This window comes from Diabrotica virgifera, chromosome 6 (genome assembly GCF_917563875.1).
Source record: "Diabrotica virgifera virgifera chromosome 6, PGI_DIABVI_V3a".
In the NCBI taxonomy this organism is placed as follows: Eukaryota; Metazoa; Arthropoda; class Insecta; order Coleoptera; family Chrysomelidae; genus Diabrotica; species Diabrotica virgifera.
The window spans coordinates 217,188,952-217,205,881 of NC_065448.1; the positions used below are offsets into that span (position 1 = coordinate 217,188,952).

At 32.6% G+C, this 16,930-nt stretch overlaps 1 protein-coding gene across 1 annotated transcript in view; it reads right to left on the reverse strand.

Annotated features, from left to right (window-relative positions):
* LOC126887244 (spidroin-2-like) overlaps positions 1–16,930 on the reverse strand; it is a 79,895-nt gene that overhangs the window by 47,114 nt on the left and 15,851 nt on the right. The window contains exons 3-4 of the mRNA XM_050654651.1: positions 10,869–11,070; positions 1,387–1,716 (exon numbers count right to left, since the gene is read on the reverse strand). Of these exons, the coding sequence (XP_050510608.1) occupies positions 1,387–1,716; positions 10,869–11,070 (532 nt within the window). The remainder of the gene's footprint in view (positions 1–1,386; positions 1,717–10,868; positions 11,071–16,930) is intronic.

Consider the following 16,930-nt stretch of genomic DNA (forward strand, 5'->3'; position numbering starts at 1 on the left):
AAAAAGTGATAAACATAAGTGTTCTAACTACAGGGCAGGGCCTATTTTACCACTAGGCCCGTGAGGCACCTGCCTCGGACCCGTATTTGAATGGGGCCCGGAAAGATCACCAAACAAAACATGTTTATTACAATAACAAAACAAATTTTCAAAATTCTTTCATTTTACGAACAGGCAATGATAACCATGAGAGTTACAATTAAGTGGATAGGCGCAAACTTTCGGCTTCAATGCTCTTTAAATGCATTCATTTTTTCGGATCCTCAAAAAACTAATAAATATTTTTAAAAAATTTAGACGCAGAATGAAAGATTACATTATTACCGAGGGCCGAATGTCCCTTGGAATAAATAAAAAGTTTCTTTTGAATAAGATATGTATTTAAAATAAAAAATCATACTCAATTTTCTCTTTTTTTCAGCCCTATAACTTATTAAAATAAACATTATCGAAGATTTCAGGGACTTTCGGCCCTCGGTAGTAACAATCTTTCATTCTGCGTTTAAATTTTTCAAAAATACTTATTAGTTTTCTCAGGCTTCGAAAAAAAAAACGAATGCATTTAAATAGCATTGAAGCCGAAAGTTTGCACCTATCCCCTTAAACAATGTTTAATTGTTTAAATATAAATTTTATTTATTGTTAATAAAAATTTTATTTTCTTGTGCAACTATATTTCTATTTATTAAATAATTAATACATTTAAAAAAGGTATTATTATTAAATTATATTTAGGGGACCGAAAATTATGTAGTGCCTCGGGCCTGATTTAAAGTAAAATAGGCTCTGCTACAGGGTAATACCATTGTTGGTAGTTGCTAGTGAAATCTACGAAATAATAACTACTAGAGAAAAAGCTGAGAGAAAATATCGAGGCCACGCTGGATGACAGCCAATGCGGCTTTAGGCCAGGGGAAGGTACAACCAGAGACATGTAAAAGGATAGACTTGACTAGGGATATGCCACTCAATGCATCGAGGTGTAACGCCGACATAGGATTGAGTGGTCTAGCCATCTTTGTCTGTCACATGCGCGGGATCGTTTGGTTAAAAGAGATAAATAGACCACCGATCGACTGTTTCCATGCTGTTTCCGCGTTACGCTTTTTTGGTGAGTATGCCGAGTCTACGCTTAATATGTCAATGGGTACAACCGATCTCATATTCACGGTGAGACAGTTATCAGAAAAAGCCCTCTAGAGCAAACAGTAAGGTGTTTCTCTATTTTGTGGACTTGGAAAACGCATTTGATCGTGCCCCACGTAAGAAGATCTGGGAAATATTCAACCGTAGAAATGTGAAACCAAAGCTAATGCAAGCAATAAAGAGTATATTATATAAGTGTACCTACACGTAATAAATTTTAAAAGTTTTTTGATAACTTACCCCAGGTGGGGGTGGTGGTCCATATCCTTGAGGAGGTCCGTATCCTGGACCTGATGGTGCGTAGCCACCGTACCCTTGGGGAGGAGGACCATATCCGCCTTGGGGAGGTGCATATCCGCCTGGGGGAGGTGCATAGCCTTCTTGGGGAGCCCATTGAGAATGAGTGTCTGTTTGGCTGACTTTCTTAATGTCTTCGCCAGCACCCAGACCCATAATTCCTTCCCAGGATATGAGAGTAATACTGACGTCTCCATCTATTTGCAGATCAGTCACTGTGGAGAAGGGTACCCTGTGCTTGAATTCGCAGAAATGTTGACCGTTCACTGCTATCTGTAATCAAATTTAAATATTTTAAATGTGAAAGTAAGTCACAATTAATTGTAATGAAAATTATATTTTTAACTGCGGTTTGACAAGATTAGCTAGACAACGTTAGTTAAATTTTTTGGAAAAAAATATGTCTTTTGTCATTGCGTTATTGGAAAATGAGTGTGCATTTATGGGTATGTTTTATAAACTTCTTCTCCCTTTTGTGTAAACACAACTCTGTCTGTTTTTTCAATGTGGCTCCAGTAAGTTGTAGTTCTAACGTTTTCGTGGTCCTCCCACTGATCGTCTTCCTATTGGGGAACCGTCTATCGCTGTCCTGACTATCCTATTTGTTGTTATTCCATTCTATTCTTCTGTTTCTTACCCAGTTATAAATGTTATACACCTTGCATCTCCGTCGTATATATGTACTTCTAGCTCTGTCCCATAGTGTCTTACCATCGATTTTTCGAAGGGTGTTCATCTCTGCTGTTTCTAGCATTATCTCTCTAGCGTCCTCTCTATGTCAGGTCGTATTTCTGCCATCTGCCTAATTAGTGCAGTCACTGAAGGTGGATATGAGCTATTACCTCCGATTTCGTTCAACCTCCATCGATTTGAATGAAAATTGGTGAGTGGTTAGAGAATTTCTGAAGGAACAAAGGTGACATGGTGCCAACTTGCGCTTTTACCCTGGGGGTGGATGTCACCCCTTCTCGGGGGTGAAAATTATTTTATTAAAAATAACCCCATAGTTAGATAGGGGGACAAATTCTAAGCAAAATTTGAGTTATAAGCAAAAATCAAAACTTTTTGAGTTATGAAAGATCAAAGATTTTAATTTTTCGTGAGAAAAATGCATGTTTTTAACCAATTTTTCATAAATAATTCAAAAACTATAAGTTTTTACAAAAAAGTTATTATTACCAAAATTGAAGCTAATAAAAAATGAAATAAACTCCTTACTAAAAAAACCTTTTAGTGTTAACTAAAAGTGAGTTATAGGTAATTGAATGTATTTTTTTTTTTCGGCGAGAACCCAAATCTAGGTATTCAAGCTTAAATTACGGGAAAATGATGCATTTTATAACATAAACTTATTAAACATTTTTGTGAAAGTACTTAGAAATATCTATCAAATGAGATCCCGAACAATTTGATAGCGTTAAAATTTATGTTTCAAAATTTTTTCAAATTTTATCTTTTAAATTTTTTTCAAAAAAATGTTATCGTTTTTTTTTTAATAACTCCTCTAAAGGCAAATTAAGGTAATTATCTCAGATTTTAGGGTTTATTACAATGAAAAGGTCACTTCCCAAAACACAGAACTTTTGCAAAAGCATGTGTCGTTTGACGATCATAACTACAGTCACCCTCCAGGGGCGTATCGTAAGGAATTAGTTTGTTACACTTCGTTAATTTTTACGATATCAGTTTCACCTAAAAACAATTTTAAAGATAATTCCAAGGGCTATTAAAACAAGTTGAACTTAATCTTTTAAACTCATTACTTTTTTAAAAATCAAAGGTTAAATGGCCACGGTTGCATGGTTCTCGAAGCAAAATTTAAGCTTTAAACGTTTCTATCTCGGTTATTTTTCACCCTACAAAAATAGTAAAAAAGTTAAAATATTTGATATAGAAAAGACTACAATTTGGTTATATGTATATCATTTTTTACGTATATTGAGAATTTTTGGAGTTATTATCGAAAGAAAATTAAAATGACGGTAATTTTAAAAATTCTGATTTTTTAAACGCTTTTATTTAGTTCAATAGTTTGCGTCAAATCTTTAGACGTTAATTTGAGTGCCTTTTCTCCAATGAAAATGAATGAAAATTTGCAGACATATGCATTCGCGGGAACAATACACGAATAATCAATAAAAAAAAATTTATGTTTATTAATTGTTTAAATAAAAAAAAACGATTTTAATATAAAATCCTTAAATTCTCTTGTTTTTTAAACGCTTTTATTTAGTTCAATAGTTTGCGTCAAATCTTTAGACGTTAATTTGAGTGCCTTTTCTCCAATGCAAATGAATGAAAATTTGCAGACATATGCATTCGCGGGAACAATACACGAATAATCAATAATTTTTTTTATGTTTATTAATTGTTTAAATAAAAAAAAACGATTTTAATGGAAAATGCTTAAATTCTCTTGTTTTTTACAACGTAAAAACTTGAAACTTTTACGTGTTGTAGCTAATAATACGAACTATACATAATTTCACTTTTTACGTTAATTGTTTATGTTATGCTTCATAAATAAACAATAAAGTTTCAAATTTTTTGCCGATTCCGACTACTTCTCATGTTAGTACATCATATGTTTTATGCATATTTTAAGAAACATGACGATACATTTTAATGTTTGAAAAGTGTAAGACTAAAAAGTAAAAAATAAAAAAATATGAAAAAAAAATTTTAAGAAACGCTTTTCTTTAGTTACGAGTGACTAAAATTAAAAATATTATAAAAAAAATCAACTAAAAAGCAAAAAAATAAAAAAATTTAAAAAATCCGACACATTCGTTAAAGAAGAGCGTGAGGCGAAAACCGTTTATTCGATGAAGACGCGCCACGCTTTTCTTTGACGAATGTGTTAGATTTTTTCAATTTTTTTATTTCTTGCTTTTTAGTTGATTTTTTTATAATATTTTTAATTTTAGTCACTCGTAACTAAAGAAAAGCGTTTCCTAAAAATTTTTTTTCATTATTTTTTTTATTTAATTATACCTTTTTTTCAAAAATATGCATTTTAAACCGGCGAAAATTGTTAAAATCATTACTTATACTAATACAAAGAGATTCTTGTAAGGATTACTATAAATTTTAATTCTTGTGGAAATGGCGTTGTCTTATTTTTCACTTTTTCCTAAAGAATTCGAAAAGGTTCTCTTATTTTCATCATAACTTGCTTAATTTTGATGCTATTAACTTCTTCTTGAGCTCATTTCATAGGTATTTCGAAGTACTTTGACAAGTGTTCAGCAGGTATATTTTATAAAATGAATCGTTTTCCCGTTATTTAAGCTTGAATACTTATATTTGAGTACTCGTCGACAAAAATATACACTAAATTACCCATAACTCACTTTGAATTAACATTTAGTTTAGTTCTTTAAGTAAAGAGTGTATTCAATTTTTTATTATCTTCAATTTTGGTAATAATAACTTTTTTGTAAAAGCTCATAGTTTTTGAGTTATACGTGAAAAACAGCTTTAAAACATGCATTTTTTACGAAAAAATAAAATCTTTGATTTTTAATGACTCAAAAAGTATTGATTTATATTAATAACTTTATATAACAAATTTTGCTTAGAATTTGTCCCTCTATGGATTTATGGTATTATTTTTAATAAAATAATTTTCACCCCCGAAAAGGGGTGGCATAAACCTCCAGGGTAAAAGCGCAAGTTAGCATCATGTCACCTTTGTTCATTCAGGTATCCTCTAACTACTCACCAATATTCATGAAAATCAATGGAGGTTCAACGAAATCGGAGGTAAAAACCTTCAGTGACTGCACTAAATATACATAATATGTATTGTTGGTCTTATGACTGTTTTGTAAATTATGACTTTGCTTTTTTCCGGTATTTTTATTTGTCCATATTGTTTCAATCAGGCAACCTGCGACTCTTTTTCTTTAATCACTTGATCTTCCGCTTCTGTTTCGAGCTTTCCTTAGGTAAATAGTGTGATGCCTAAATATTTAAACTTCATCACTTGTTCTATTATCTGACCCTCTAGCTGCTAGCTCTAATTTACATCGTATTGGATTTTCTGTTAGCCAATGTCACTGCAATATTTGCTGTATAACCAGTGCCCAGGGCCGGCGATAACGGGCCTGCAAGGGATGCATTACAGGTGGGTGCCCTTGTTTGGGGGGCGCCAAACTTAGCTTTTTCCTGTTGGAAAAAATACTAAAATAGAGAAATTAATTTTTTAAATGTGATTTAAATTCCTCATGATACCCTTAATCTGTGTCGGTTATTTTTGCATATTACACACGTAAATACATATACAAAAAATATACAACCGTAGAATTCCTACCATGTCAATAGTAATATAATTTATGATCAAAGCACAGCCGTCAAAGATATTATATTTAAAAAAAAAACAAATAACTCTACACTTATTATTCACGCTTTGCTTATTTTATTCAAATGTTTGTAAATTTTGTATCAGATCAGTAGGAGAGAAAATATTTGCGGCCCATCTAATTTAAGTATGTATTATGTATTACCTACTAATAACTTATGTATTAATCCCATATAACCATATTATTTAAAATAAACAGTGTGCATAAAATTTAGATTCAAAGCCCTTTCAATTTAGTATCTATTTGGTGAATTTCTGAATAGAAATAGTTTGTCAATTTACTATGCAGTAAAATAAACATTATCAGTGTTGCATTGGCATTCAATTATTAATATCTATAAAATTATTTTTGGTAAGTACTCAATACTATTATTACTGCTAGGGCGTAATTTTGAGAAATTATTATTATTTTTAAATAATTTAAAATAATTAAATTATTTTTTTTATTTCGTTACCTAAATAAAAATGGAATCCAAAAAAAAGTTATCTAGGGAGCAAAATATAAAAACAAAAGCTGAATAAGAAGAAATTGCAAAAAAGCAATCTGGTTCTCTTAGCCAATTTCTGAGAAAGGTTAAAAGTGATGTTGTTTTGTCCAATGATGATGATTAAAACAAGGAGAATAAATTTTTTTTAAACCATTAATTACATCACAACGGCAAACACAGACAAGTCGCCCTTTGGACACTAAATACCCTTCAGGAAGGTCAAATGGACCATACTCGCGGAAGTTGAGCATCAAGGTGACGTACCGATAGACGTGAGCTCGATAGCCACACCTTTCGGGCGCTCAGCCGTCGAGGAGAACAAAATTTATTTTGCCAATTCGACGGTTGAGTGACCGAACACACACAGTCCAGACATCGAGACACATACAGTATGGAACACACATTTTTAAGACACAGGTCCAAAGTCAAGTCATTAATAGGGAGAAGAGAAGTTCTAGCTATCCCTAAAATCAGGTGGCTTAACCACATAAAGTAACATAGAGGTTGTCCCATTATCCAGGACATCCAAGCTAACGTTCAGTACAAAGCCTCCTCACTCGTTATGTACTGCGATGGGAGGGCTGGTGGTATAGCTTCTTGGGGGGTCAGATAGGTATCACTCCATTACGGAGTGCGACCGGTTTGATCTTCAAACATGTGGGTCCAATGTTTTATTAGAACACACATATCCTCCGAGGCTGGGATTGTACAAGTATATATATATATATATATATATATATATATATATATATATATATATATATATATATATTATGTGTGGGGGGGGGCGCCTGTGCTAGTATTGCAGGCGGGCATCTGATACCCTAGCGCCGGTACTGCCAGTGCCAATGCAACACTGCCTGGGGTAATTGTGGGGTAGATCGAGTAGCTTTGTGGTTATTATACCACAGCCTGTCCCAAGCCCGGATCAAATGTGGAGGGTGACTGGCAAAGTTAGCAAGCTACCAATCGTAAAAACGAATACTTCTCAAAGAAACAATGTGAAGCCTCGGAACCGGATTGATATTATTAGTATGAAGACGGCCACGGCAAAAAATAAGGACCAGTTTTATAAACGAAGATACAAATTAAAAGTTCTTTTGTGAAATAAAAGCAAAATATTACTAAAAAACGGTTTAATATGGCATTATATTTTTTGCTCATAATGTATACGTACTTTATATACTTTACTATACTCCACTCTTTCTTTGCTTAAATTTTAGAGATAAAATCAGTGAACAAGTAGGAGTGAAATAATTTAAAAAATGATTCTAAATTGCGGGACACCCGCAACACCCGCTTAGCAATATTCTTATTTTAAAACCTTTAACCTTGATGTAAAATTTCATTAAATAATTACGAAATATTTGTTAAGAAAAATGAATATTTTGTGTATGATAGCTATTTACAATTAACCATTTATCACCTACACGTAAAGTGATAATAAGTTAAATATATCCGTTCAGTTACAATTAGGCCTGGATCCCGCGTACAAAAAAAAGTTTATTAACAGCAAGCTGAAAATTTGTTAATAGCTTAACGGTGTCTAGTCGGCCAAACTTTGATGTGTGGGAACACTGAAACAGGGGACAGGGAAAGTTTTAATTGTGGAACAAGTTAAAAATTTGGAACGTCAGACTACGAAAACGTCCCATGTATTTTGTCGGACAGAACTTCTAATTGATTTGTTACCCTTTCATTAAACTCTCATGCAAAAATCAGACTGCTATTACGAACCAACATGATTCCTGTCATTTGACATGTTCTTCGTGTCGGACTTATTAAAATGCCCAACATATTTGTCGGACAAACATTTTTCATATATTATATAAAGTTTGCTATTGAATAAACTTAAAAACAACCTGCTAGTTTTCACAATCATAAACTTGTCAGGATAACACGTTGCAAAATTAAAATCACGTTCCTCAATTAAAACTTCCCCTGTTCCAGTGCTCCCATACATAAAAGTTTGTCCGACTAGACACCGTTACGCTATTAATAAATTTTAAGCTTGCTATTTATTACTTTTTTTGTACGCGGAATCCAGGCCTAAATCCTTTACAAAGTTAAAAATTTAGACGGAATATTAAATGCGATTGTTTTGGGGGGTTTATGACTATGTCAGTGGTCCTCAATTTTTTTGGTGGTGGACCCCTTTAAAAAACTAAATTTTTAATGGACCCTAAATAATACAGGAATAAACGATGATTGGACCAAGCTTATCAAGTACATGTTCTGATGAAAGAAAAAAATTGTTACCTAAAATTTAACAAAAAAGATTGCATTTTACTAACTAAAATGGCCCTCTACAATTTTAACTTAACTTAACTTAAAGGTTATTAGTGTTTTTGTCAACTAGTCAATTGGACTATTTTTCTTATGTACTATTTTTTTTGTCGGGAAGAAGCCACAATTTGAATTTTAAATCAAAACACAAAGCATTAATAAATTAATATTTTTTCCTAGCTTGCCTTTTTGGCGCTAACTCTTATGGGTATGCTTTATGTGTGATCTACAAAAACCAAGAGATTATTTAAAATTACACTATTAATTTAGTGCTAATGTATAATACACTGCACGTCATAGAAAACGGGCACCCTAAAAAATGGGTAATTTTTGATGTCGCGTATCTCCTTAACCTGTTGTCAGATTTAAGTGATTTTTTAAATATGTTATAGCCTTATTCTTTGTCAATATCCTTGTAATAATATTTTTGCTAAACAGGTAAATTTTTATTGTATACCGGGTGTACGAATAAAACTGTGTTTTTTTCTCAAAGTTCGCAACACCCTGTGGAATATTCTAGCTTTTATAAAATACAGAAATGATATCCCTACTATAGCCTCAGGTTTTCTGAACATTATGTTTTTTGATTCATTCTCTTATGTTGGATAATACAAAAGTTATGTACTTTAACAACTAGTCATGTTCTTCATCAGTATGGGTTGTTTGTAAATAAGAGCGACAAACTTTAAGGGGCAATTCTGCATGAAAAAATAATGACCGTTTGCTTTATAAACTTATGTCTGCGAATTCTTCGTTTACGAGATACGGGATGTTAAATTTTTTTTACAAACTGACGATTTATTTTATTGCCCTAAAACCGGTTGAGATATGCAAATGAAATTTGGTAGGTTTTAAGAGATAGTTATTGCGAATTTTTTGACTTGCAATCAAGAATTTTATATTCACTATTGGCGTGCATATGGGTAATATGACCGATCATGTTACCCGTATGCACGCCAATGGTGAATAACAAATTCTTAATTGTATATCAAAAAATGTGCAATAACTACGTCTTAAAACCCACCAAATTCCATTTGCATATCTCAACCGGTTTTAAGGCAATAAATAAATCGTCAGTTTGTAACAAAAAATTCAACATCCCGTATCTCGCAAACGAAGCATTTGCGGACATACGATTATAAAGCAAACTGTCATTATTTTTTAATGGAGAATTACCCCTTAAAGTTTGTCGCACTTGTTTAGAAACACGAAAAAGAACATGGCTAATTGTTAAAGTACCTAACTTTTGTATTATCCAACATAAGCGAATGAATCAAAAAACAGAATGTTGAGAAAACCTGAGGCTATAGTTGAGTTTTAATTTCAGTATTTTATAAATGCTAGGATATTCCACAGGGTGTTGCGAACTTTGAGAAAAAAACACAGTCTGATTCGTACACCCGGTATACAATGAAAATTTACCTGTTTAGCAAAAATATTATTACAGGGATATTGACAAATAACAAGGCTATAACATATTAAAACAAAATCACTTAAATTGGACAACAGGTTTAGGAGATACGCAACCTCAAAAATTAGCCATTTTTTAGGGTGCCCGTTTTCTATGACGCGCAGTTTATATACATTATTACAAATTTGCTATAAATACTCTATACAGAAGAAAATGTCTGGTATACCTAATACATAAATATAGTTTAAATATAGAAAAATACGAAGAGATTTTAAGGCTGACAACCGAAGTGTGACGTCACGACTATCATATTTTTATTATTAGAGACATACTTTGTAAACAAAGGTTGAAGTTGAAAAGCCAGGATTTTCCCAATCTCAAGCATTTTTAATTCCTATATAGTTGAAATTTTGCTCTCTGTTGCGTTTTCTGCTTAAGTATAGTGTTTTTAAGATAATACCACCATAATTCGGTCTTAAATTTCTATGAAATATAGTTTTTTAGTGATATTTCCCAAGCAAAGGTTAGGAACTTTTGTGAACCATTGTATTTTGTATACTAAAAATGATAATGTGCCCCGGATTGTAAACACTACAGTGAATGAGGGATATGTAGATTATTTTTGTTTCCAAAGGATCTTGTTGAACAGAAGGGGTGGATTTCATTACTAAGGTAAGAAAATATAGTGAAGAAAAAGAACTGAATTTATCGCACGTGGGGGACGTGGGCTTACAAATTATGCCACCATGAGAAACACAGTCGACATGTCATATTCCCTCCATGTCAACCCTCCCAGCGGATACTTCAGTGGCTTTCAGTATTAAATCAGACAAAAAAAAAGGGTCTATAAAATTGTAATAAAAGAAAATATTCTTACCTTGTATTCATTTTGATCCACTAAAATTATCATTTCCCAAGATTCTCCTGGTCCAATTGTTAATTCGCCATCTCCTGATTCTTCTCCCCATTCTTCACTTATGTATGAGTTTCTAGCTATGTATCCTTGTTTGTGTCGAACGGAAATATGGAGAGCTGTATCATCGCTAGGTTTAGGACCCACTTGGAAGTTTATGTTAAATCTGGAATTAAATTAAATAATGCAGAATATAAAGCAAATTTTGCTTTATTTTACTGAGCAGTATTACCCTAAACATTATAGAGAGGTTCAAAATCAGGGCCGTGCCGTGCTATGATGCGGTGAGGCAGCCGCATCAGGCGGCATCACAAGGGGGGCGGCATAATCAGTAAAATCTAATATAATAATAGATAATGCAACATTATTGGAGAGAAGTTTTGAAAAGAATTAGATTTTTGGCCTCACAATGTTTAGCTTTTCGTGGAACAACTGATCATTTGTTTCTACCTAATAATGGAAACTTTTTTAAGTTAGTACATAATATGTATAATAATTATACTAACTATTGCTCTCTGAGTTTGATCCAGTAATGAAAGAACATATCAGGGATAGTTCAAAGAGAGTCTGATACATGGTTTGTGACTTATTTAAGCAACAGTAGGCAAGATGAATTGATAAGTTTAATGGGTAATATTATCTTAAACAAAATTGTCGAATAAATAACAAAAATCGCCAAATATGTTTCGATAATCGCCGATTGTATCCCAGACGTAAAGGCTGTATGACACTATACATTTTCTTGTATCATTTCTAATATCGTTTCTGATATGTCAAAAAAATGCATAGTGTCATACACAGATACAAGAAACGATATCAGAAACGATACAAGAATTTGAGTCAGACACAGATTCTTGTACCGGGTGTCCCAATAAGAATGGCTCTCGGCCATATCTCAGGAACCGTTTATAGTAGAGCTTTGAAATAAAAAAAATTATAACAAAAGTTGACTCAGGAAAAGCCTGGAAATTATTTTCATAATTGTGGGGCCACCGCTAGAGGGCGTAATTGAATATCAAAAATTAAAAAATCTAAATTTTACAAAATTTTCCTAATGAAGGGGCACTGGAAATTCGATCGTCGTATTCTTCATAAAATTCTACGCATATTTGATTTAACAAGTTTAGGTCTACCTTTGGAAATAAGAGGTGGGGGTGAGTGGGAACCTTGTTATGAAAAACTGACTGTGAGTCCGGTTCTGCTTAATCAAATTTTGCAAACTTGGTCTTGTTGAAGACAGATCTTTTTCTTCAATGTAAAAGTTATGATTTCGAATCAACTTACTGAGTAATATGCCAGCTAGAAGGCGTTATTTAATTTTTTTCAGAAATCTAGTTTTCCTTGGAAAATATTAAATACAAACATGCATTTTTAATACCATATTACAAAATTACACAAAATTAGCAACAGAATAGCGAAAACCGCATGTTAATATCTTTTTTCTATGTCGAGATATCTTACAAAACGTGTAAATTTAAAAACATAACTGTTACTGTCACCGGTAAACGAAGTTCAGGAAAAGTAGTGTGCTATGGAAACAACAAAGAAACATTTTCCAGCTGTCAACGTATATTAGGTCTTTTCAACGCTTCTCATTTGTTTCGAGCCTCGATCATATCTCGTATATTAATATTATACACGGATTATACGGAAAAGCCCTATTACAAAGAAATAAAAACAACTATTTAGTGATGACATAAACGTTCAAATTTTTGCACATCTTTTTCGTTGCAAACATTTACTCTTTCAAGAGTAGATTGAACAGCAGTCTCAATTTCTGCTCTCGATATGCTTTGAATGGCGTTTAGTATTCTCTGGATAATGTATTCTAGAGTAGTATATTATGTATGATGGGCAACAATTTGAATGTTTAGGTCGTCACTAAGTAGTTCTTTTTGTTCTGTGTTATATTTAATTTTAATAGTATTGTTCCTCTTTATATTGTTGTTTTAATTAATTATATTTTTATACGTTGACATCTGGAAAATGTTATTTTGTTTTTTTTCCACAGCACACTACTTTTCATTAACTTAGTTTACCGGTGATAGTAACAGTTATGTATAAAATTTACACGTTTCTCGAGATATCTTGAGATAGAAAAAAGATATCGACATGCGGTTTTCGCTATTCTGTTGCTAATTTAATCTAATTTTATAAAGTATGATTAAAAATGTATACTTGTATTTAATATTTTCCAAAGAAAACTAGATTTCTGAAAAAAATTAAATAACGCCTCCCAGCTGGCTTATCACTTATTAGGATGGTTCAAAATTATCACGCTTACATTGAAGAAAAAGATCTGTCTTCAACAAGACCCAGTTTTCAAAATTTGATTTAGCAGAACCGGACTTACAGCCATTTTTTCATAATAAGGGTCCCACTCACCCCCACCTCTTATTTGCAAAGGTAGAGTTAAACTTGTTAAATCAAATATGCGCAGAATTTTATGAAGAATACAATAATCGGCTTTCCAGTGCCCCTTCATTAGGAAAATTTTGTAAAATTTAGATTTTTTTATTTTTGATATTCAATTACGCCCTCTAGCGGTGGACCCACAATTATGAAAATAATTTCCAGGCTTTTCCTGAGGCAACTTTTGTTATAAAATTTTTGATTTCAAAGCTCTACTATAAACGGTTCCTGAGATATGGCCGAGAGCCATTCTTATTGGGACACCCGGTACAAGAACTGCGCCAATTTCTGCGCAAAGAGCAAAAATGTAAAACCTGCTGGTAAAACATCTAAAATGTCATAATTACTTACTTACTCATAATGGCGGCTGAAATGAAAATGAGATCATGTATTGATAAATTTATTTGTGTTTTTGTAGGTATTATTTATAAATCTTTTATTGATACTTAATATACCGTTTGGTATGGACTACTGTTCTACTAATAACCATATATTTAGCTCCTAGTAAAGTTCAAACTATAAATTTAGGTTTCATGGTGGATAATTTTTTAATAGACGAAAATACAATAGTTCCTAATTTGGATCAAACTGAAGATAATTCTAATGCAAATATTTTAGCACAAATATCAAAACAAAATAAAAACACAAATAATCAACCTCAAACAGTCGACGTAAAATTCTGGTAAAATCAGCTGTAGCTGTAGATGCAGTACTACCATAACGTGACACAGGGTGACAAACAAAATTTCGACCAATCACGTGCCGAATTTCATACAATTTTCGATACAAGAACTTGCATAGTGTCATACAGGGCACAAATGTACGTACAAGAAATGATACAATAAAATGTATACAAGAAACGATATCAGAAACGATATTAGAAATGATACAAGAAAATGCATAGTGTCATACAGCCTTAAGTCATATTGAACAGCTCGCATTGACGATAAGAGTTGTCGCTTTTAATTATTGTCAGAACAAATACCTATAATATCGAAGGATTTTTTATTCGTTTGTTTGAAGCTAGTGATTCAACCAGTGAAGGTTGAACTTATAGTCTAAGAGCTGGAGCCGAAAAATCATCGTCATAAGTAATATGGAGTTGGGCATGTGAAATGTGTCTATTTTATATTGATAATTATGACCTCTTTCAGGCTGACACCTCAGTGGATACAGGAAGTAGCAATAAGGGATAAAAGGGGAAAGTTAGTGTAGTCTTTAAATGTTTTCACCTCCTATTTTGTTAAACCTCCATCGATTTGCATGAAAATTGGTGACTATTTAGAACATATCTCAGGAAATAAAAATGATTTGGTGCCAACTTGCACTTTTACCCTGGGGGTGGATACCACCCCTTCTCAGGGGTGAAAACGATTTTATTAAAAATAACCCCACAAATCGATAGAGGGACAAATTATAAGTAAAATTTGTTATATCATGTTATTAAAATAAATCAATACTTTTTGAGTTATTAAAGATCAAATATTTGTCTGTTTAAGAGCACATGCGTGAAGTTACGGATGATAAAAAGAACATATTAATTCATTGTATGTTACTAAAATATTATTTTTATATTATTTCGATATTATAAATTTACCAAAAGTGTATTCGAATATGTCAAATGTACCCATTATTGGACACCCCCAGTTTCTGGACATATTCAGTTTATAATGAAAAAAAATTCAAATAAACATCGAAGTAATATAAAAATAATATTTTACCAACATAAAATTAATTAACATGTTCTTTTTATCATCCGTAACTTCACGCATATGCTCTTAAATAGACAAATCTTTGATCTTTAATAACTCAAAAAGTATTGATTTATTTTAATAACATGATATAACAAATTTTACTTATAACTTGTCCCTCTATCGATTTGTGGGGTTATTTTTAATAAAATAGTCTTCACCCGCGGGAAGGGGTGATATTCACCACCAGGGTAAAAGTGCAACTGGCACCAAATCAGTTTTGTTTCTTGAGGTATGCTCTAACTAGTCACCAATTTTCATGCAAATCGATAGAGATTTAACAAAATAGGAGGTGAAAACCTTTAATCACTGCACTAACTTTCCCCTTTCATCCCTTATTGCTACTTCCTGTATCCACTGAGGTGTCAGTCTGAAAGGGGTCATAATTGTCAATATACAATGGACATATTTTACAGGAAAAACTCCATATTACTTATGACGATGATTTTTCGGCTCTAGCTCTCCGTCTATTATTTTGACAAATTGGGAAAAGTTAGGTCTTGAGTTAGAATGGCTTCTTAGAAGTATGTACAAGTCATATAGTCTTTTTCAATTTAGTTTTTGTCTTTTTCTATTATATATTTTAAATATATATTATATATTTCCCAAGGCGTGCCACGCCACGTTCCGTTGGATCACAGTTTAACAAAAATACTCAAGAATAATAAACTATATTAATTTTTATTTCAAACAGTGGTTCGTCTGTTTCAGTGATTTCAGTAATTATTCTAATAAATAATTAATGATTATAATTGACGTTACACAGATACTATTTTTGAACTAAAATTAACAAATGATTCATCTTAAAGGACGTACGATCTAGAAAGTGATCATTCCATTGTCGAAATGGCACAATAAAACTGATTCGGTGCAAAAATATAGGGTTTTTTATCAAAAATTTTGTTTATTTTTCAATACAGAGATATAACTACTTTAAGTTAGGTTGATAGCGCGAGTATCAACGTTGCGCTCCTTAACCCTTTACTTTTTAAAAACTAAAGATTTTGAATTGGTATGATCAAAGTAGCTTTATAATCCTTCAAATTTCCTTTAAAATGGTTTTTGAATGGATACGATATCTTTAAAATGAACGGAATTATTGTAAAAAAGAGCCAAACAACTTTTTCTCAATTTTGGAGCATATTATACGAATTTTGGAGCAGACCAGTGGCGGCTCGTTAGAGGAGGCAAGGGAGGCTCAGCCTCCCCATAAATTTTTTACACACTCTATACTGTTTTGTTTATCATGAATCGCGAACACAACAATTACTCTCACTATTATACAACGTGTAAATTCCATATTATCACTAATTATCCATACGTACGGAGCATTAGCATTAGAACGCATGATCGCGTCTCAGTTTTATTACATATTATTGTAGGCAGGACCCTGGGTTATCCCGAGATGCACGAACGGAGCCGAGAAGCCCTGCTTTCTCCGTTGCTAATGCTCCGTGCAGCGCAGCAGGCGTTTAAGGAGACCCGGTCTAACAGTGGCATCTACGGCGCCATCACACGCTGCCCGGAGATATACCAAGGGAGGCAGTGTAGCTTCTCAGCTCCGTTGGGTGGTTGGGTGCGTCTCGGGACAACGAATTTTAGGGTCCTGACTAAAAATAATAAAAAATCTAAAAGTGCGAATTTTGTTATGAAATTTGGTATGTGGGGTTATAATAATATTTGGAACAACTTGCTCAAATAACTTTTTCCGATATCTCTAACTCAAAGCAAAATATCGGTAATTTATCGTGTTTTTGAATTCGCAGTAGGCCGCGTTTAGAATTAAAAAATTCAGTTGAGTATCTTAAAAAATTTGAAGCTTCATTATGTATGGACTGCAAAACTTCAAATCTGTATTTATTT